The following is a 23,315-nucleotide window of genomic DNA, read 5'->3' as shown; positions in this document are numbered from 1 at the left end:
TGGAAGTATCATGGACTGCCAAAAGAACCGACCAGTCTGTCTTGGAAGAAGTACAGCCGGAATGCTCCTTCCAGGCCAGGATGGCGAGACTTCATCTCCACAAACTTTGGACATGTCAGGAGAGACCAGCCCTGGAGGAGGACATCCTGCGTGGTGAAGTAGTGGGGCATTGCAAAAGAAGATGACCTCTGGCGAGGTGGGCGCAGTGGCGCATCAATGCGCTCCAAGATCAGAGCGATTGGCGACGGCACACGACCGGGTGCTTTTTGTTCTCTCGTACATGGGCTCCTATGAACCGGAACCTACGCCGTGGCTCTAACTTACATGCTGGATAGCTTTGTGAGGAACTCCACCGTTACTTTTAAAACTTTATGTACGGATTGTGATAAGAGTTGCACGAGCCCCCAATAAAATGAGTTTTAAAAAATCTATAGACTAAATTAAAAGGTAGGTACACTGAAATCACCTGCCTGGAATGACATATTGTGAGAATTCCCCTCTATTGTCAATGTTCAGAAATGATCTGCCTCACGGTGGCAACTTCTTTCTCTCATTGTTTTGTTTTAAATTCGTTGTGATCAGGCCCTTTTGCCTGTGAACCCCGCGTCGTTCCGTTTTGTTCTGAGAACTTTTCTTCCTAGGATAGTTTTCTTCCGTATTCTGTGCTTGCTTTTTTGGAAGCACAGGGTAGGTGGAAGGTAGACCTGCCTGGATTCCCTCATCTTTTCTATCTTGTTTTCATGTGGGTTTTTTTTGTTTCTCACCCTGGAATATTTCATCATTTTTATCCTACAATCCTACTCCCTTAAAAAAAAACACCTTTCAGCTATCTTGTTTCAATATCCATGCATGCGTTTTTTTCTGCTCTGATTGTTTTAAGTAAAAAGTAACAATTCGTGGTTCATAGATGAAACACCTAATCACTCTGAGGATATCATTTGTTTTCTTGTTCTTCAGCGACTCCTGTTGTGTCTGTTTCCTCTTTGTTCGTTTTTTTCAATTGTTCACTTTGGTTTCTGTTGTCCATGTGGAAGATGCTGTTGAGATGTTTGTGACCTAGGGTCTGTTCTTCATGCTTAGGAGGGGCCCCTGGAAGAACCGATGGGAAGGCCTTTGTGTGGGGCGCAGCTCCGTGCCCTGAGGGCTTCCCTCTCCAGTGATGGGCAGCAGGCTGCCAACATTTGGGGAACTGGAGGGCTCATCCCTCAGCGTCTAGATTTAATCAGTATTTTCCTCTCAGCTGTGCCAGTGTTTCCATGTCGGGAGCGTTGGTCTTTTCAGAGTCAAACTCTTTGCCAGCGTGAGGGACCAGGAGGGGTCGCCTGGCTGAGGGGCTGAAGGGGGGGGGCGTCTTAGAGGGAGGGGCTGTGGATTGGTACCTCCTGTCTTCAATCCTACCTCTCCTCTTACCACACAGGGGACTGGTGAGATGCACTGCCAAGCTTTTGTGGAGTTCAGCAGTTTGCACTTGTGTGCTGCCTTTGAACCCCCCAGCCCCAGCCCTCTCGGCCCCCTAGCTGCTTCGCTTTCAGCTCCCTTCTCATTTGTTGTCACGCCTCTAGCCCCTGCCAGCCTTTCCGAGTGATGTGAGCATTGCTCAACAGGCAGCGCAGCTTCTCCCATCTCCCCGTCTGTCTCGTCGACTTACAGTGTTTTCTGTTTATCCAAAGCCCTTGGGATGGGTTTCCGGAGGCAGAAGGCACATGCGTGTGTTTAGCCTGCCATGTTTAAACATTTAAAAAAATGGTTTTAAATTGGAAAAAAACAACCACGTTTCTTTTTCAAGGGTATCCAAGCCAACCCTGTAATTATAGGGCATCCGTACAGGATCACTCTGCAGAGGGCTGGACTTCAAGCATTTGCTTGACTCTTGGATTGGGAATGGCATAAGCCACGTCCTCTTTGAGTTTGGGCTTCTTGCTGATGTCGAGGACGGGGCCCACCTCATGCCTCACTGTTCCTAGATCCTTCTCTCACCCGAAGCCCTTTGCTTTCCTGCAGAAATGGAGCAGTGTGAGCAACCCGCTCTTCCTTCCACTGATCCCCCCCCAGTCGCAGGGCTTCACTGCCATCGTCCTCACCTATGACCGAGTGGAGAGCCTCTTCCGGGTCATCACCGAAGTATCCAAGGTGCCCAGTCTCTCCAAGCTGCTCGTTGTCTGGAATAATCAGAATAAGAACCCTCCGGAAGGTGAGTCGATGTGATGAGGAGAGGGGTATCCAGGCCGGCTGTCTGGGGCTTTGGGAATAGCTCTCTCTCTCAGCTGGATTGATTCGAGGGGGGATCAGACTGTTTGCATCCTGTGTTTCAGATGGATTGTCCTGTGTTCCCACTAAACTGTCCTTTGAGACAGCACGGCCCCAATTTTCTCAATCGTTTCATTCATGTTCTACGGTGGCCCATGTAACTCCAAGCCCCTGACATGCTCCGTAGCCACTAGTGTTTGGGGGCTGTGGAATTGCAGGATCAAAGGCCAACAGGTTTGGGAAAACAGAGGTTGGGCTTCCCCTGTCATCACAGCTACTCTGTTTACATGAAAACTCAGTTTAAAGACATTACTTTTCTCCCCCTTATCTCTGCTGTGATACTGTGCTCGCCTTCAAAGGCAGGGCTGGCCTCACCTCTGACTGGGGAAGTCCGCTAAGCGTACCCTCTCCCCTCTCCCTTCTTGGGGCCTCCAGTCCCATCCTGAAAGGGGGTGAGCAGCACACTCCCCTGGGCGCTCCCTCACTCAGTCTGCCCCTGTCATCTGCTGACGGGCAGCTTGGGTAGAGGACTAGTTGATTAATTGGATTTGTTTTTAATTCGGGGCCCCTGAGAGTATGTTCCACCTGCATTTAGCTTCTCATTCGGCCTGTCTATTCCTGATCCTAATCCCAGGGACTTCAAAGCTTCTGCCATTTATAGCCTATTAAAGCCAGGAAGTTTCTGATGGATTAGAGAGTGGAATGGGTTTGAAGTCCGTAATGTGCACCACTGTCACTGATAAGGGCTGCTTTCCTGCCGACAGTAGGATCGGCTACTTTTTATGGCTGTTCCCTTTTAATTGGCTGCATTGAACCCGGCCGACTACCAGGAGACGACCCCCCTAGTCTGCGAGGCGAGCAGAAGACCGTATTTTTGGCGGTGTTAGAGTGACTCGGAATTTGCCTCAGGAGAATCCTTTCGCTCTTACTGCGATATTTAGATTTTTTCCCCTTAGTTAAGTTTTTCTTCTCTGAGTAACGCGTGTACTTTCTTTTTCCAATTCCGGAGCCACAGTTGGAGTAAACAACAAGTGGTGGTGAAGGAGCCTTCTCCATTATTCCCTAAAGTTTAAAAGAATGAGCTCTCAGGAAGCCACGTTGTAGCTTCCTCTCGGCACTGTAAGAAGGCCCCTGTTTCCTGGTATTTGGGGTTTGTTTGTTTGTTTTTGTTTTAAGATTACAGTAAGTATTTAAAGTAACCCATTTGCTGTCCAGAATCGGTTTCAAATTACACATTTCAGGTTTAACCAACTTCATGGAAGTGCTTTGAGGACAGCCGCACCCACAGATTTCCATGATATTTGCTGGCCGGTTCTTCTCTCTCTTCTTTTTCTCTCATAGCCTCTCTCAAATGTGATTCCAGGTAGAATCTAGCCGAGTATTCTGTCCACTGCTCTTTGAGCAAGATCTGTTGCCTCCTGATCAGGTCCAGGGCTCTCGGAGTGAAGCACGCAGTCCTTAGGAAGGGTTTCAGGAAGCCAACTTCTGGCTTCTTGTACAGCTTCATCCCTGTGTATTGTGTCATCTCGCATTAGCCTGAGTTTATTGACCCTGCAGCAGGGCTCTCCCGTTTTCAAATGAGGCTGCAATGGTGGGCCTGCCGGCCACTTGGACGTGGGGTTTGCTTCTGTTTGTTTAATTCTGAGTAGAGGAAAAGAGGAAGATGAAGGGCGGAGAACATGGCAGAAAGGCAGGAACAGTGCGCTGTGTGGAGGGGGACTGGGTTTAGCCTCGGACAGTTGACTTGGCGTCATCTCCTTTCCCCAGAGGACCCCACGGGGGCAGCTCTCCTCCGTACCCTGCCCTGTCAGTCTGCCCTGAGTGGGAACGACGGGGTGACAGTGAGTTTGGGTTTGGACGTGGCTACTTGGCCTCCCTTATTGATGAGCCGTGTGGTTTTAAGAAGGTAGTGGTACAGCACTCAGGGCTTCTGGTATGGTCTGAGGCGTTTTTGTGGCCTTCACAGTCCAGCATGTGTGCGTGCGTTCTGAGAGCACTGGCTTTCAGAGTGAGGTTCAGGAGCCAGCGCAGATGGAGTGCCAAACACAAGAGAAACCATCTCTGTAACCTTCTTAGCCACTGGAGCTAAAGGTGAATGGTTTATTGTGAATTCCAGTCACTTGATTTGGTCCAGGATCGTTACCAACTGCGAGGAAGGTTCTAGAAGTCTCTGTGTTCCTGCTCAGGCTCCGTCCTCCCCAACATTAGCCTGACTGGAAGGCAGTAAGTAGCGCAAGCCTGTTTACCACAGAGCTGGGTGTTGTTTACATTTTGGGGTAGGACCCTCTGAAAAGGTAGTAAGTAGTCCATTTTATGACCAAGAGTTCAGTTTATTTTTGAAAGACTTTTGGCTCTCGAGGGGAAAGCGAGCCCCCAACCGATGACGCTCTAATTTTGACACGTTTGGAGACTGACCCAGCTTCCCCCCACCCCCTATTCCCGTGGTTTGTAGGCCAGCGCGCGGGCTCCGGCGACGTGGCTGTTGGGGGAGAACAGGAACCAGGGGCATCTTCTGTGGGTGTTTGTGCAGTTGGGAAATGGGGGCTGTCAGCTCCAGGCCTCCTGCCAGCAGACGCATCTGATTTTTCACGTTCAACGTTCATAACCTATATTAAAAAGAAGCCAGTCCAAAGCTTTGATATATTAGAGGCGAAAGTGATGTTTTTCACTTTCTCTGCATTTACTAAAATAAATATTGTGGTTCACATGTCTGCAGCTGGGAATATTAGTAGAGGCAGCAGTAGCCACACACCCCCCTTCCCCTTCCCTGACCTACCCCCTCCCCACCTTTTTCTTTTCCCTCTCCAACCCAACCAAACACTTTTTTCTTCGGGTTGCATGTTAAGTCTTAATTGCTGGGTTTGAAGTTAAGTAAATACTTAGACTAGGCACCAGGCATTCCCAGTGAGCTTTCATCACATGGGTTTTGCGTTCTGTCGGAAGAAAAAGCAGGCCGCTTTTCTCCCCTTTCCCCAACTCCGTCCCGAACCTGATGGATGGAGAGGTTGTTTGGCTTGGATGTTGGCCTCAGTGGGGGAGTGGAGGTGAGGGGGGGGGGGGGGGGGGGGGGGGGGGGGGGGGGTGTTGGTTGGAGTGGAAGCTATTACATGCATTGCAGATAGGCTTAAGCCAGCCTTCTGTTTTAACTGCTTTGAGTTTTAAATTCCAGTTGCTCTCAGGAGCTTGATTTCAGATGGTGATTTTCACAACCCTTTGTTGACTCTGAGCTGAAGGTGCCAGGAGAGCCCACCCAACGGAGGCTGCGGAGAAGTAGAGGCAGCGCTGCCTCCTTTCTCAGCTGTCTTTTGGGACCGCAGGGAATCCTGGGGACCAGATGTGCAGCAGGCATCGTGGGCACTTCTGCAGTGGGCCTGGGGCTTGTGCCGAGATAATTTCGTGTTTGTTTTATGGGTCCTTGGTAAGGTTTTGCGACAGGGGTCAGGTGGGTGGGCTTGGGTCAGCAGCAGTCAGCTTGCCCAGTCTGTAGTACTTCTGCCAATCTGGGCAAGAGTTTCTCTTTGCTTCCATCTCTCTTGGCATCCACTGTGGAGAAAACAGTTCATCAATACGCTTTATTTATGCATTTATTTATTTTTTAAAAAACCTTGACTGAAGGAGTCCTTTTTCCCCTTTGAGCTGGACCGAGGTTCGTATGGCGAAGTTGTCCAGGCGCCTGGCCCCGCTGTTGATTTTCATGAAGTCAGCAGTGTTCTTGTCCCTAGGTGCCGTCAGGTGGGTTCCAACCATAGCGCACTGTGTGCAACACCGCCCTCACACTTGTTCTGAGGGTTGAGCCCATGGTTGTGGCTACCGTGTCAGTCTGTCTTGTTCAAGGCCTTCCTCGCTTTTGCTGCCCCTCCACTTTGCCATGCCTGATGCCCTTCTCCAGGGACTGGTCTCTCGACAACATGTCCAGAGGATGTGAGAAGTCTCGCCGCCCTTGCTCTCAGGAGCATTCTGACTGTACTTCCTCCGAGACAGATTTGTTTGTCCTTTTGACGGTTCCTTCGCCAACGCCATAGTTCAATAGTATCAATTTTCCTCCTGTCTTCTTTACTCAGTATCCAGCTTTCACATGCATATGAGGCGATGGAAAATACCGTGGCTTGGGTCAACCATACCTTAGTTCTCACAGTGACGGCTTCGCTTTACAACACTTTAAATAGGCCTCGTGCGGCAGGTTTACTCGACGCATTGTGTCCTTGGAGCTCTGGACTGCTGCTTCCAGGAGCATTGATTGTGGATCCGAAGACGATGAAATCCCTGACAACTCCAATCATTTCTCTGATGATCCCGATGCTACTATTGGTCCAGTTGTGAGGATTTTGGTCTCCTTCACATTGAGTTGGAATCCATACTCCTTGATAAGCAAGGCTGTGTCCTCTGCATGTTGAAATTTGTTAATAAGCCTTCCTCCAATCCTGATGCCACATTCCTCTTCACATACTCCAGCAGCTCTGATGATTGGCTCAGCGTACAGATTGAATCAGTATGGTGACGGGACGCAGCCCCGATGCACACCTTTCCTGAGTTTAAACCATGCAGTATTCCCTTGTTCTGCTCCCACAACTGCCTCTTGATCCATGTACGGACCCACATAGGCTGAGATAGTTAGTTTGTTCTAACACATCGGCACAATGAAATGTTCTGGAATTCGCATGCTTCTCAAGGCTGTCCAGAGTTTGTTGTGTGATCCACATAGTTGAGATGTCTTTGCATCGTCAACGAGACTCAAGGAAACATCTGTTTGATCATCTGTTTTCAACCAAGATCCATCTGATGTCAGCAATGACCGCCTTGTTCCAAGGCCTCTTCTGAACTTCTTGTAGCTCCTTTTCAATTTACAGCTGCAGTGGTTGGATGATCTTCAGCAAGATCTTACTTGCATGTGCTATCAATGATAACGTTGCATAATCTATGCATTCTGTTGGAGCACCTTTCTTTGGAAAGGATGTAAATATGGATCTTTTCCAGTCAGTTGGCTATGGAGTTGTCTTGTAAATTTCTTGGCATAGACGAGTGGGTGCTTCCCGTGTTTCATTGACCGATTGAAACATTTCAGTTGGTATTGAATTGATTCCCAGAGCCTTGTTTTTGGTCAGTGCCTTCACTGTGGCTTGGACTTCTTTCTTCAGTACCATTGGTTCTTGCTCATATGCTACCTCCTGAAATAGGTCAATGTCGACTAGTACTTTTCGGTACAGTGACTCTATTCTCTCCATCTTTTGATGCTTGCTGCATCATTCAATATTTTGCCCGTGGAAACTTTCGCTCTTGCAACTCAAGGTTCGAATGTTTCCTTGAGTTGTGTAGGTCTCAGATAGGCTGAGTGTTCATCCTTTTTGGGTTTCTTACTCGAGGTCTTTGCACATTTCATTATTATCTTTGACTTTGTCTTCTGGAGCTGCTCTTTGAATTGTTCTGTTTTTTTGCTTCTGTTCATTGCCTTAGCTGCTCTCTGATGCAGAGCAAGTCTCAGAGTCTCCTCTGACATCTCCTACCATCCTTTCTTTCTTTCCTCTGTTACTGACCTTTCACTTTCTTCATAAATGATGTTCTTGATGGCCCCTCACAGCTCATCAGGCCTGTCATTAGTGTTTAATGCATTACATCGGTTCTTAAAATCCAGCTGGGATCGACTCAGAGTTGTATTTTGGTGCTTGTGGACTTGTTTTCATTTCTTTACCTTCAACCTGAACTTACCTGTGAGCAATTGATGGTCCGTTCCACAGTCTGTCCCTAAACTGGTTTTAGCTGCTGATTTGAGCTCCTCCGTTGTTTCTTCCAATAGACGTAGTCTGTTTGATTTCTGTGTGTTCCATCTGGAGAAGGCCATGTTTCTAGTTGCCTTTGTGTTGTTGATAAAAGGTTATTTGCGATGAGACTGTTGGCCCTGCAAAATTCTATCATGCGATCTCCAGCTTTGTTTCTGTCGCCAAGACTGTCTTCTCCAACTACTGTTGCTTCCTCGTTGTTTCCAACGTTTGCATTCCAATCACCAGTAACTATGAGTGCACCTTGGTTGCATGTCTGATCAATTTCAGCCTGAAGATGTTGGTAGAATCCTTCGATTTCTGCTTCACCAGCGTTAGTGGTTGGTGCGTGAATTTGGACAAATCTCGTGTTGATTGAATTTCCTTGTATGCGGATAGACGTTACCTTGCCACAGAGAGCACCGTACTTCACGATGGATCTTGAAGTGTCACGTTTGATGATACCTGCAGCTCCATTCCTCGTGGCTGTGGCATTCCCAGCATGGTAAACTGTGGTTTTCTGATTCAGACTAACCAGCACCAGTCCCTTTCAGCTCACCAGTGCCTAGAACATCCATCTTTATGTGTTCCATTTCATTTTAATGACTTAGGATGCATTTGAAAACCCTACTTTTTAGCTTACTTTGTGTGACTGGAAGGCATCATTTCTATTTGTCTGCTACAGACGCCCAGGAGGAGACCCAAGGTACAAGGGTTTGTCGTTCCCTGTAGAACTGAGAGGAGCCATGAAAAAGAGAGACCCTTGTCTGGCGCTAAAGTAGAACCAGGGCCTAAGGGTTCTAGCTGTGCCGCTACTGCCCTCTGCATTCCAGGGGCTCAGGTCACGTTCACCCCCTCCTGTGCAGACCCCTGTGTGGTCATGAGGGCAGTGAAATTCATCAAACTTTCCAAGATCCATTTGTGAAAATTAGACTAACGATACGCTATTTTTCTAACCATTGATTGTGTACCGCTTATCTCCTGGTTACCTAGTGGGTTCCTAGTTGGGCTGCTAACCACAAAGTCAGAGTTTCGAACCCACCAGCCACGCCGAGGAGGAAAGAGGAGGCTGTCCACTTCTGTAAAGATAGGCAGTCCTGGAAACCCCAACAGGCAGTGTTGCCCTGTCGTGTAGTGTTGCTGTGAGGTGCGTTGGACTCAGTGGCACTGGGGCTGGTTTGGGCTCTTACATCCTAGGAATAGGAACTGGGCTACGTGCTGTGTGCATGCCAGCATCCCTCATGTCACTGCGCATTTCATCAATGAAGGCAGGGTTTGTGACAATCAAGTCAGTCGGCGGTTCCCCAACAACACGAGCTCACCTGGGGTCTCACTGTCCCATTTTGGTAATTCTCACCACATGTCCCACTTCTGCATCATGCTGTTGTACCCTTCGTAGACCAGAGTACAATGTGAAGCTAACTTTCACGTGCACTGGAAACCAAGTAATTTGTGTGACCTGCCTTACTGTAGCATTCACTTTATTGTGGTGATCTGGCAGTGAACCTGTCATATTTCCAAGGTCTTCCTGCCTGTCTCTAGTCCTCAGGACAGCCTTCCAGGGAAAGCTGTGCTCTTCCATCTAACATATGTGAAAAATGGAGCTCCCACTGGTTGAAAAGCTTGCCACAATCATAAAACTGCACATGGGAGAGCCAGAAATAAACCCAGGTCTCGGGATCCAAAGCCCCTGCCCCATGCACTAAGCCACACTCTGTAGGTACTTGGACTACCGTTTAATGTAGGAAAACTGTTTTCGTGCTTTGTCTGATTTGGGATTTTATTTAAGAACTACCAGGAAGATTTCAACCAGGGACTTCTTGGTCTACAGCAAAATACTCTATCCTTGAGCTGTACATATCCACCTCCTTTCTGGTTCCTTTTAAAGGGACCCCTGGTCGTTGAGTTGTGGGGTTTGATCCAAAGTCCTCAGCTGCCCCTGGGGAGAAAGATGGGACTTCCTACTCCGTAAAGAGTTACAGTCTTGGGCACTCACAGGTGCAGGCCTACCCTGCCCTGCAGCATCAGTATGAGTTGGCATCGACTCGATGGCAGTGCGTTTTGGGTTTTTTGGTTTTGTTTTGGTTTATTTTTGGAGGACTAGACACAAATTCTGAGACAGAGAGTAATGCATTTTTTGCAAGTACTAATGAAAAGGAGGAAACCACCTTCCCCCCCCTCATATGTGTTCTTCTGCCCTTCCCTACACCCCCTTTTCCCTCTGCTGCTCCAGTCCTTAGAAAGAAAAAATCCCAGGTTCAAATTTCTCATACTCTGACTGTCCAGAGGTCACAGGTCAAAATGGCTTACATGGTGTTGCTGTTAGGTGCCACCAAGTCATTCCCAAATCATGGTGACCCTTGGGTGCCAGGAACCTCTCACTCCCTGCCCTCGAGTCAGTGCCGACTCACGGCTACGCTATAGGACCGTGGAGTACTGTCCCTGTGGGTCTCCGAGACGGTAACTCTGTCATACTCGCTCCCTGCCATCGGGTCAGTGCAGACTCACAGTGGCCCTTTCGGTTTCTGAGACTTTACATCCAAGTGCATCTCAGTGTTACTTTTCCTCCTTTTGTTTTTCTTCCCTCAATCCACTCAGACCACCATTTAGGCTTGAAGGATAAGGGATTTTTGTTTGTTTGTAAAGAACATACTGTGTATACTTACACAGGCCATGTCCAGAAATGAGATCAACAACAGTGTATTATGAACCGCTCCATCTATGTGGCTCCTCCCCCTCCCCGCTCCCACCCCTCCCCTCCCCGCCCCACCCCAGCCCTGTGGCTTCCTCAGGGTCATCAAAACCTTGTCTGTTGGTGTACAAACCACGTTTCTTCTTTGTGTTTCCTTGACACTATTGTGATATTAAATATTTATCTTTGTAAGATTGACTGTGTTTACTAAGCATAATGTCCTCTAGTTTTGTCTGTCTTATGATGTTTAAGAGAGTTGTCATTTTTCTTGGATGCATAATTGTCCATCGTATGAAAGTACCAGAGCTTGTTGATCCATTCCTCTATAATTGGGAGTTTCGGTTGTTTCTTTGTTTTTGCTATTATGGAAATTGCTGCAATAAACATAGGTGTGCATATATCTGTTAGTATTGTATTCTTGATTTCTTTAGGGTATAGACCAAGTAGAGAGATTGCTGGACCATAAGGAATTGAATTTGCATTTGTTTAAGGAAGTGCTGTACTGATGCTATAGTGGATTACAATCCTACAGGCCCACCAGCAGTGTAAAAGTGTTCCTATCGCTCCACATCTTTTCCAACATTTATTATTTTCCATTTTATTGAATTTTACCAAAAGTGTCGGTGCGAGGTGGTATTTTATTGTTGTTTTAATTTGTATTTCTCTTATTGCTAATGATCATGAACCCTTTGTCTTATGGTGGTTGACTGGATGTCGTCTGATAAATTGGTTGTTGAAGTGCTGTGCCCATTTTTTAATTGGGTTATTTGTTTGTTAAGATGTTGTTTTTCTCTAGACTTTGGAGATTAGCCCTTTATCTGATATATTATTACTTAATACTTTTTTCTCAATATCTTGGTTCTCTGTTGACACTTGATGAAGTCTGTTGTTGTGCATAAATGTAGGCCCTGGTTCTTTATTTTGTCTTCTCTAGTGTGGATATTTTTTATTTTGTTTCTCTTGAAGGAGGAACTGGTGGGTTCGAACTTCTGACTTTGTGGCTAGCAGCTCCCAGAGTAACCCAGTATACCACTAGAATTCTACTTTAACACTCTGTCTTCACAAGAGTAGAAAGTCTCATAGTTCTCCTTTGTAGAGGATGGTGGTTTCAAACTGCCGACCTTGCAGTTAACGGTCCAGTGCATAGCCCACTATGCCATCAGGGTTCCTACGAGCCAGAGTTGACTTGGTGGCGGTAAGTTTGGTTGGAATCTTGTTATTGATTAAAAGGCAATGACCCATTGGATCGGGTCTTTGGTTTCAGTTCAGCATTTTCCCAAACATGCTTCTTTGGGAGTTGACCACTTTTCTAGGCTCTATGCCCCACCCCGTTGACTATGTACCTGAAATGCAGAGGCAAGATTTTAGAAGGGTCCCTAGCACTGTGTTGCCACAAACACAGTATCAAATATGCAGAAGTAGGACTTTCTGTCTGCACTCGGTTCAAACAGCCTCTTTCCTTCTGGGTCTCCTTTGGTCCTACTTACCCTTGAGCGTGGCCACAGGCATTGTGGGCCTTCAAGAACAACACCTCCTGGCTCTTGCCATAATGGCATGTATGTGTGTGTGCACACACACACACAGCAGTCTGTGTTCTAGCTGTCCTGCTCTCGCTCAACAAACGTTGAGCCCTGGGGTCTCCAGTGCAGGGTCCTGATGAGCCCTGGGGTCTCCAGTGCAGGGTCCTGTGCCCGAGGAGTAGGGAGTTCCATGCTACGCTCCCTGCAGCTTTTCAACATCAAGAACCTGCGGTTGCCCTTGCTTTAGTCATGTCAAAGTAGAATGGGAAAAATGCAAGACAAGTCATGGGTTGGTGTTTCTTTAATATGCTAGAAAATCCCACATAATTGGACCTAGAAATTTGATATGTACTCTGTAAATTGGTCATGATGAGAAGGAAACCCAGTGACTCTGGTGGAGGAGGAGCTGGGGAGGGGCTACACTGGCAAGCTACACTGCTTTCTCTCCTGAGGGGACTGCTTGTGATTGTGTTGTGGGGCTGGGCACCCTGGGGGCAGAGGCCTGGAGAAAAACAAACAAAACCCCAGCCAGCTGCCCCTTAAGCTGCTTCTGAGTCCTGCAAGCCCCTCCACTCCCTCCACCCCATCATGAGAGATAAGCTGAGCTCCGCAGGGTGGTCTGGCCTGTGATCTTCCTGAAAATGGGTCTCCAGGCTTTTCTGTGGTGTTGCCCATATCCAACCCCAAACCCACGGCTGCTGGGTGGATTCCATCTTGTTATGAGCCCATCCATGTAGGGTTCCCCAGGCGGTCAGACTACTGGGGAGCAGACAGCCTCACTGTTTTCCTTCAGGGCAGCTGGTGTGTTTGAACCTCTGCCCACACAGTTCGCAGTTCAGCGTGTTCAGGCTGCATCTCTTGAGTTGCTCTCTCGATGAGTTCAAGCCACCGACCCTTCATTCAGCTGCCCAGTACACAGGGTTTGTGCCCCCGAGGGTAGTGGAGTGCATTTTCTAGGTGAGCTGCAGACAGATTTTGAGTGGGGGTGCACCTGCCTGAAAGCAGGAGCGGGCTTCAAGAAGTCCAAGGGAAATGGAATGGAAAGATCATGGCATTTCCCCACAGACGTTTTGAAGCCACTTGTAATTTGCAGAGGTGGGAGAGCCTTGGGTGACTTAGTGGGTTACGAGGTGGGCTGTTACCTCCGAGTTCAGCAATTCAAAACCACCAGCCGCCCTGTGGGACAAAGATGAGGCTTTCAACTCCAGTAAAGTTACAGTCTCAGTTCTGCCTTGCCCTATAGGGTCACTCTGAGTCAGAACTGACTTGATGGCAGTGAGTTTGGTTTGGGGGCTTTTTTTTTTTTTTTCATTACCCCACAGTCCTCAGAGTGAGGCAGCCCCCCCTCCCCCATTCCTCTTCCTGCAGCTGTGAACTGAGTCCTGCGGCCCCCGCCTCTCAGAATCATCAGTCGCCTCCGCGTGTCGGTTCTCGTTCGTGGAGAACTTCGGTCTGGTAGGATTGAGAGAGGAGAGAAACCCCGTGCGGCACGGACTTTTTAAAAGCGCCTGCCAGTCTCGCCCCGGCCCCTGTAGCCCTTTGCCTCTGCCGAGACTAAAGTGGAGGGAATGGATTCTTTCTCGCTCTCACGGGCGATGGAATGCCTTTACCGCTTGGACCTCCTCGCCTCCGGGAGGAGAGTAATCAAGACCTTTTTCTGCTTCTGCAGAGTCTCTCTGGCCCAAAATCCGGGTTCCGTTAAAAGTGGTGCGGACCGCTGAGAACAAGCTGAGCAACCGTTTCTTCCCTTACAACGAGATCGAGACGGAGGCTGTGCTGGCCATCGACGACGACATCATCATGCTCACCTCTGATGAGCTGCAGTTCGGTTACGAGGTAAGGACCGGGGCGCTGCCCTACGGTGGCTGGGCTTCTCCAGAAAGAAACACAGTATCACCACGTTCACCCTCTGCCGGGTCGCCAGCCTCTGCCCGTAGCCTGCCCACGGGTGCCCCACAACACGTCAAACGTTGGGGACATTGTTCCGGAGGACAGCTGTGCCAGGGAGAGTCCCTCGGAGCCATTTTCCAAAGAGCCGCTCTAGCTTTTAACAAGCACTGAATTGATGTGTCCTTGCATCGCACTTCCCCCGGGCCAAGCCACCGGGCACCGCAACCATAAAAGCCTCCCTCGGCGGAGCAGCCGGCGACACAGACAAACAGAAAGCAGACCCCGTGGCTGGCCTTCTCTCTGCGTTTTCAGTGCAGAGGCTGGCCGCCTGTCTTTAGGGAGACACATTCTCTCTCGCCGTTCACTCTGTGTGGCTGATGGATTAGGCTGGGTTCAGGGGTTAAGTACGGAGACCAGGAAAGGTCTCCCCAGGGGAAAGTGTCAGAGCCGGGGCCTGGTGAGAAGCAATCAGAATTGATGGGCCCTGTCACGGAGGATGTACTGAGATGCGTGATGGCGACAGGCCGAGCCCGCGGCTGCAACGCTGGAAGGGTGGTATCAGACCCAAGCAAAACAAAGTGTATAAATCAATTAGCTACAGCTGGGCACAGGGGAAAGTGGGGAAATTTATCCCCGGCAGTCACCTGGCCGTTGGGGGAGCGGCAACTGTCTTATTGAGTTGGCTGAGGATTTGTAGAACTGGGGGTTCCAAAGCGCTCAGGACGTTTTATTAAATGAAGCCGTAGTTGACATATGTATTTATTATACAAACGTAATTTTCCAAACCCTTACACTCAAGGTGGCTCTTAAGGAAAAGAAATGGGAACCGCCATCGGTGGCCACCACAAGAAAAGATGGCCTGTGTCAATGTACGCAGGGCGCGTCTTTACAAACCCCCCTGCAAATGCCTTATCCCGCAAACGTAAAGAGGGGGCTGGGTGGCTTTGAAAAGGAGGAGGAGAGCAAAATGGAGATGGACCTGGAGTCTTCAGTGACACACACGTTCCTCTCCAGCAAAGTACATTCCCACCGGAATGCAAGAAACCAGAGAAGGAAATACCAAGTGTGTTTTTGATGCAGACTCAGGATAAAAACAGAATTCCTTTTCAAAACTGGAGGGAAACACAGTGACACGTCCGCAGAAGAAAGGAAGAAAAAGCCGGAGCGTCCCGTGGAACGAGAGAGAAAGGGTTACGAGACGGAGCGGTGTGTGAGATTGAGCTCATTCCTGGCCACTGAACGACATCAGTGTAGCTAATAAGACATTCTTTTTTATTGTTAGTTCATTCATAGGAGATGACTTCTATGTCATTACATCCAGGGTGTTGGACAATTTTTAGAGCGTTGGCATTTCCATTTTTTTCAGAATACACAGCTAAAGAACCAGTTTTCACAGGTGTGAGGGGCTTACAAAGTCTGGGGGAAATGGGCTGAGATGATGGTGGGCTTTCCCCACACGCCTTGCAGCCCCCTTGCACCGTGTGTTCACCAGAGTGCTCAGCCGGCACCATCTCCGAGCTTCTCCATCACCTTCCCCCTTTAAGAACAACAAAGCAAAACTGCCTGTGTGTTTCTCTAGCCAAGTTGCTGAAAAACCGAAACAGAACAACTCACTTTTTTTTTTTCTGGCAGTATTTTTTCTCTCTCCTTTGCAAAATGGCTTCAAACTCCCATTGGGATTTTGTGTGTGTATGTGAGAAAGGAGGTAGCGAAAGTTCGAGGTGAGATAGCTCGGACGGATGTGCCATTAGCTCGTTGGTCTTTGCAGTCAGTCTAATAAAAAGAGAGCTGGACGAAATGTTTCTCTGGGCTTTCTTTGAACCCCGCGTGATAAATTCAGACAACAAAGACTGGGTTAGTGAGAGGAAGCACAAAGCTTAGACGGAGCTGAGTCTTCCCTTCTTCCACATCGCCTCGGAAGAAGTAGCTGCACTTCAAAGGAGTGGGAACAAGAAAACACCTCATCTCCCTTCATCAGAATCTTCTCCAGATGTTCTGGGAGGACCCAGTGCTTCACAGCTACCTGCCATGCACAGCTCCTGGTCCTGCGTAGTTACATACCTGACGTGTGGGCTTTCCTTAAACTCGTTCCAAACTCGAAGCCGCTAAGTCAGTGGTCCATACCCAGTACCTGCCCCCTGGCCCCCCAATTCCTCAGGAGAAAGATGAGACCGTCTGTTCTCGGAAGGTTTGCGGTCTCAGAAGCAGTTTGACTCTGTAGAGTCGCTGTGGGTCAGAATGGGTTCACAGGCAGGGGGTTTGGTTTGGAGCGTGTATACTGAGATTCAGCAAGGTTCGGCCAGAAGTCGCATGGCTGATAATGAAGGGTGGACTTACCAAGTTTGTCTGATGCTATTGGCCATGGTCGTGGAGGGTTTTTATCCTGACTGACACTGGTCAGAGGCCACCGGTCCACAGAGCAGTACTCGGTGTCATCAGCCTATCGTGTGTCCACCTGGACATTATTCCGATGTAAGGACAACACCTTTCCCAGGTATCCCTGCCGTTGATATTTTAGGGTTACTTTATGTTTTGCACAGTAATTAACATGGCTTTCAAAGGTAGGCTAGCTCCAGGTTAAAATGCCTGCTCTCTTGTTGACCGGTTTATGATCATGAACAATTTATGTAAAATCCCTGGATCTTGGTTTCGTCTGATATGAAATAGGAAAAGCAATAGCTACTTAGTAAGGCTATATAATACACAGTTGATACAATCCTATCACGCGTACCACATGGACAGGACCCTTTCTGTGTGCTGGGCAGTCTGTTGTATGTGCTGAAATAGCTGCGGTCCGATCACATTACTGTTACAACCATCACTATTCCATTTGATGGTTCATGAGAAAAGTGGTTTGTCTTATTCAGAAGGGGCGTTTCTCTATGGACATGGTACCCAGTTAAGGGTTTATCAGAAGACAGGATGTCAGTCTTGATGCCAAAGACTAGGATCTTTTCTTTTTTAAAGTATACACTTGGATGGGTTTTCACAAAGACAGTGGCTCTTCAAAAAGGTTCACGGAAAATGTAATAGAAAGATAATTTTAAAAATTTCCACAACTTTTTAAATCCTACTTTTATTTACACTGTTTACAGCTATAAAACTAATGTCCAAATTTCTAGTGTCCTTTTTTAAAAAACAAAGCATTTAATTGTGGCCAGAGTAAAATTTTACAGAGTACATGAGTTTCCCATTCAAGGATGTAGACACATCTTATCTTGTGACATAAACTGCACCCCCTTCCATGCCATACACTCCTCCCACTACCTCCCTGGGTTCCAGTGCCCCTTCACCCTTCTTTCTGGCTCCTCCCAGCCTTCTCATCTTTGTTTCCGGGAGACCACTGCCCCTTTCATCTCACTGTGTTGACGGTTCTGAGAAGCGTATTCTTCACAGGTGCCCCTGTTCACTCCATAGCCTCAAAGGTGATATCTGGAAGCAGGTGCAGTTAACAACCTGAAGAGTGTGGAGGGCCATTGTTTCAGGAGGTCCAACCATCTCTGTTAGAAAAGCAAGTCTGGTATTTTTCATAGTTTTGAATTTTGTTCCACGTTGTGTTAGGCAGGGTTCTCTAATGAAACAGAACCAGGACACTTAGATTATGTAAATAAAAGGACAGGTTTATACAGCGAGAAGGAATATAATAACAGCTAATTAGTCCACACAGCAGTACAGAGGGCTCAGCTCAACTCACTTTCGTGGAGTAGTGAATATACTGAAGATCCTTCCACTCACTCAGGCTGCTGGTCCAAGGTCAAGGAAGCAGACAGCAGAGGCTTCCCTAGGCAAGATGGGCAGAGTGCTCTCGGGCAGCAGAGGGCAGAATGGGGCAGCAATAGTCAGTAGCAGGCCCCATGGGGTCTTGAACTCAAGCGATGCATGGTGACAAGATCCATCAGCCTCAAGCTCAAGTGATGTACATGCCAATAGCATGGTAAAGCAAGTCTTGAAGGAGCCTCAAGGTCTAGCGACAAAGTCCATGGGTTAGCTCGGCCCATAGGTAGTGCAGCACACTGGTCTGATCACCAGGGAGGATGAGAGAGATGGATGCCAGCCGTCTTTAGTTATCTTGGTTGCCCTCCAATCAAGCTGTGACCTGATTAAACTCCACCCACATGTTCTTAGGGAGGCCTGGTTGGCACAATAAACCTAACTATCACACACATTTTTCTCCCACTTTATCCAGAACCTTCTTTTGAGATCCGTATCACAACAGTTGGTAGTGGTAGCAGAGTACCATCTAATTCTTCTGGTCTCGGGCTGGTGGAAATCGTAGCTCATGTGATCCATTAGTCCTTTGCGCGCACTGTTTCCTTGAGTCTTTGATTTTCTCACCCTGCTCCCTGATGGGTCAAGACCGACAGTCGTGTCTTAAGTGGCTGCTTGCAAACTCCGAGGATCTCATTGCAACTCGCCAAAGTAGCATGTAGGACATTCTAGGGTCATTTTCCCTGGGGCAGTTGTGGGCAGCCTTAAGTGAACAAATATGCACAAATGTTTGCATTTTAGGGTTGTTGTTTTGAAATGCAGAATTCTTTGTGACACGTGTCACCATCTGTCCCCACTGGGTGTTAGGATTATGTCTATTTTGTTAATTCCTACTCTTCTTTAGCCCACAGCTCAGATGTCTCTGTCTCAAGGAAACTCTCAGAAAGCCCCTGGGTAAATTCTGTTTAGAGCACTGTCTTCCTCTTCGTAGTCAATTAATTGTGAAGCGTGCTGGTTAGTGACTGACTTTTGTTGTGGAGGGTAAGCTCTGTAAGGGCAGGGACCCTGGCTGCTTTCTTCCTTGCTGCATTCTCCGTGCCTCACCCAGTTTGTGGTGTCCAGTGATTCCTTGTTGCGTATCTGATGATGACTAGTCTGCGCTCTGCAAATATGCAGCAAACGTTTGAAAGGAAGATTCTCCTGACCTGCCTTCCGCTTTTCTGTGGTGCCCAGTCTGGTTCCTGTGGACCTCAATAGCCTGCCTGGGTATTATCTGATAAGGGTTCAGTGTGATGCGCTTCCATTCCAGCCAAGGACTTGAGGTCACCCCTGTAGCTATGAACACAAGAAAAGTGTGGTTTGCATTTCTCCTCTTCAGCCTCTTACGATAGGCACAGCTTCAGCAAGAAAAACCTATCAAAGGAGGTATGCCTGAGAAGTAATAGCACTTATATGGCAACCTTGCCTGAGAAGGCCCAAAGTCTGCTATGTTATTCACAGGCCATTTCTCTTCAGCACACAGTAGAAAAGTCATGTGTTTATCTATTTGGACTTTGTTTAGTTTTTCCTTAGGTTGTATTGAGATAAATTGAGAGACTTCCTGAAGGCCCGCTTCGACAAGTTAGCAGCCAAGGAATTGAAGGTTTTCAGTTCATTTCCCAAAGTAAATTAAATTGAATGGTCATCTACCCATCTTACAGATCCACAAGTAGGGAGTCACGTGGTTCAATTCGGTTGACCGTTTTCTCTGGTTATTTAGAGCACGGTAATGGCTGCAGAATAGTCATCTGTTCAAATACCCATGGCATCTTCACCGTACGTGAGTGTTCTGTGTCCTGCAAAGTCTCAGGAGGTTTGGTACTGAGGAGGTTTGATACTCTAGAGACTGTGTTCCCTGACCATACTAAAATTACATTGGAAATCCTGAACACTAAGCTACCAGGAAACTTAAATGCTAAAAATCAAACACAACACTTTTGATTTCAAAGACTGTGCATTTTTGATGGGGCAGCATTACCGTGTTGGGGTGAAAATTGATTCTTGCGGGAAGAAGATATTTGAGTCAAGTGGCATGTGCCGCTTTCCCCTTCCCCCCAAAGCCAAGTACTACCCAACAGTCTCGTTTCTGAGTGTTTATTACTTTCATTGGATTTTCTTGGATACCAAATTAGCATCATGACTGAGTTCACGGAGATCCAAAACAACGCATGTGAGATCACTGCCTGCAAAACTACGTGAGTCGGTGGCTGTCGGTGGTGGTCTTCCTCCATCATTTGCTCAGAGTCACGTGGCGAGAAGTGGTTTACCCTTGCCTGTTGACTGCCAGTGGCTGCCTTGTGGTTGGCATTTATGCCTGAGCCTCCGTGAGTACGTACGTGAGTTGGTCTTTGGGAATTACATGAAAATAGTGTATGCTTTCTGACTTGATCCTACAAAAGTTATTTAACCCACCATTATTGATGTCAAGTTTTGAAAGAGAAACACTGCTGACAAATTGAATATGTCGTTCAAAACCTTCCCACCAAGAAAACCCCTGCCCCAATTTGCCTTCACTGCCAAATTCCACCAGCCACTGAAGAACGAACGAAGGCGAATTCTGCCGCACGTGCTGCTCCAGGAAATTCAGCGAGAAGGAAACGCTTGCCGACTCATTCTGTGAAGCCAGCACTTCCCCAGTCCTCAAGTCACAGACATCGCCGAGTGCAGGTCAATCTTCTCACAAGCACAGGTGCAGGGTGCTTCCTAACATAGCAGTACTGTGAGGGGCTTTCGAAAGACTGATGGGAAATGGAATTAAACATTTGGGGTCCTTCTCGTTAAACAAGAAGGATAATATATCATGACCAAATGAGTCTTATGCCAGGAATGTAAAAATGACTTCAGATACAAAGATCAGTCGGTACAATGTACTGTACAAGTGTCAACAGACGGACTACAGAGAAAGTCACCTGATCTTCTCATTAGAGGCAGAAAAAACACCAGATAGAAATTTATATCGAATTTTTATTTCAAAACAAAAGGAAACTCTTAGTAAACCATGAAAGAAAGATTCTAATTTTTTCCAAGGGAAGTGATAAAAAATGCACAACTGACGAAGAGGCCCTATTTGTCCTGAGCAAGGCGAAATGAGGGCACCCATGCTCTTATTCGGCATCGACCCGAGGTCCTGGCTCATAGGATAAGGCAAACAACTGGAAGAAAAGGCATTCCGATTGGACAGGAAAAGGCTAAACTGCCCTTACCATTATCTGTTCTGACCACCGAGGAATCCTGGCGGCCCAGCAGGTTCCGCTTTGGACTGATAACCGCAAAGTCAGAGGTTGGACCCACCAGCCCCTGCAGGGGAGGAAGAGACTGACTGCTCCTGTAAGGATGTCACCCGCCGACCACTTGTGTTGTCCTTCAGGGTCGCCGTGACTCAGACTTGACTTCATGGCCGTGGCACGTGGTCGTGATCATCTGATGGCTTTGTCCAAGATGGGAGCCATTGGCTAGCCACATCTAGCTATTTCAAATTCCAATGAATTGAAATCAAGTTAAAGATTCAGTACCTCGGTTGCCATAGGCACAGGTCAAGTAGGCATTGTGGAGGATGACTACCTTGTTGGTGATATTCTGTCAGCACCAAGGGACTTCAGAAAGTTGTGGGGAAATCCCATTACATTGTAGTTCCATGTTTCCTTGAACATTTTGGAAACCCCTCGTGTGTGTGTGTTGTGTGTATGTTCACACTTATATATCTTAGAAAACTTTTTTTTTAAATCATTTTATTGGGCCTCATACAACTCTTATCACAATCCATACATACCTTTATTGTGTCAAGTACATTTGTTGCCATCATCATTCTCAAAACATTTGCTTTCTACTTGGGCCCTTGGTATCAGCTTCTCATTCCCCACCTCCCTCCCTCACCCTCCCTCATGAACCCTTGGTAATTTATAAATTATTATTATTTTTTCATGTCTTACACTTAAAATGTCTACCTTCACTCACTTTTTTGTTGACCATCCCCCTGGGAGGGGGTTATATGTGGATCATTGTGATTGGTTCCCTCTTTCTCCCCCCACTTTCCTCTTACCCTCCTGGTATGGCTACTCTCAATATTGGTCCCGAGGGGTTTATCTGTCCTGGATTCCATGTGTTTCCAGCTCTTATCTGGAGAACTTTTCAATCACTACAGAAAAAAGACTGGATGGTATGGTGCTGGTTTGTTAAAAAAAAAAAAAATCTAATCTACACACAAGTTACTGAGCTATGTTAGTTTAAGAGGGTTGGGGTATATACTCTCAGTACACAGAAATTAATTAGCATACTGTATACTAGATAAATCCCAAATTGACAAATGTAAAAACTTCTATTTACAGTAATACCAGAAATACAAAATGCTAAGGGTTAAACATGAGTATGTTAGTCCGGGTAGACTAGAGAAACAAATTCATAGACACTCAAATGTGTATAAGAAATAGCTTTATATAAAGCGTAATTATACATTAAGGACTTGTGGACACGGTGGCAATGGAAGCATCTCAGCACTGGCAGGGGTCTCCACGTGGCTCTTCCAACTCAGGGCACTACGGTAACTCCATGTGTCTTGTCAGCTGTAACGTCTCCCAGGGAGTCAGCCTGTGTTCCACCTCAGTGAGGTTTTATCTCCGTAGCGCCTCCAGATGAGGTCATCAAGCTGCCACATGCTTGGCAGGCGAAACTGCACCTCTTCACTTTTAATCCTCTCAGATTGACAGCAGATGATGTAACTACTGCCATGACCAAAGAAGTTTGTGCCCCAGAAACTACAAATGCTGACAAAAATGAAAGGTGATTTAAGTATGTTGGGTAAAAAGAGTGTTACTGGAAATGAGGAAGACCCTCAATGAATGGACTGACCCAGCGGCGCAAACCTGACCATTGTGAGGGTATGGCGGGGCGGGGCAGTGTTTCCTTCTGCTGTGCAGAGGGTCCTATGAATTGGGCCCAACTTGACAGCCCCTAACGTGAGCCCCCAAATGAAGAGAGCTGAGAGCGCTGTACCATCCATGCTCACGGGCTGGAAGGCTCGTTGTCGGTGCCGATGGTGCTCCTCAGATTGAGCTGTCGGCTGAGTGTAACTCCAATCAAAATCCCATTCGGCTTCTTACTTACTCTAATGGAAAAGGAAAGCTGGTTCTGAAGGTCACATGAAAACGCAAAGCACGCAGGTAGATGCACCAAACAAGTTTCAAAATGATGAGTCGGACCGAAGGACTGACACTTCTGAATGTAGGGCTTGTTGTAAACAGCACCAACCAAGACAATGTGGGATTGGCGTCAAAGTGGATGGTTCTGTCCATGGAATATAAGCCAAGGGCCCAGAAATAGACATAATATGACAACTGTTTTTTGGGGTTTTTTTTTACTAAGGTGCCCAGCCAATTCAGTGAACAAAGGATTTTTTAAATTGTTTTATTAGGGGCTCATGCAACTCTTATCACAATCCATACATATATCAATTGTGTAAAGCACATTTGT

At 47.3% G+C, this 23,315-nt stretch overlaps 1 protein-coding gene across 1 annotated transcript in view; it reads left to right on the top strand.

Moving 5' to 3' along the window:
* The window catches only part of EXT2 (exostosin glycosyltransferase 2), a 139,262-nt gene that overhangs the window by 82,125 nt on the left and 33,822 nt on the right, over nt 1-23,315 (top strand). Inside the window, exons 8-9 of the mRNA XM_004708313.2 lie at nt 2,002-2,191; nt 13,882-14,048. Coding sequence (XP_004708370.1) covers nt 2,002-2,191; nt 13,882-14,048 — 357 coding nt within the window. The remainder of the gene's footprint in view (nt 1-2,001; nt 2,192-13,881; nt 14,049-23,315) is intronic.

Source organism: Echinops telfairi, unplaced genomic scaffold (assembly GCF_000313985.2).
Source record: "Echinops telfairi isolate 266 unplaced genomic scaffold, ASM31398v2 ScPeMD7_60;HRSCAF=208, whole genome shotgun sequence".
NCBI classification, from domain to species: domain Eukaryota; kingdom Metazoa; phylum Chordata; class Mammalia; order Afrosoricida; family Tenrecidae; genus Echinops; species Echinops telfairi.
This window is presented reverse-complemented; position numbering and strand designations above follow the sequence as displayed.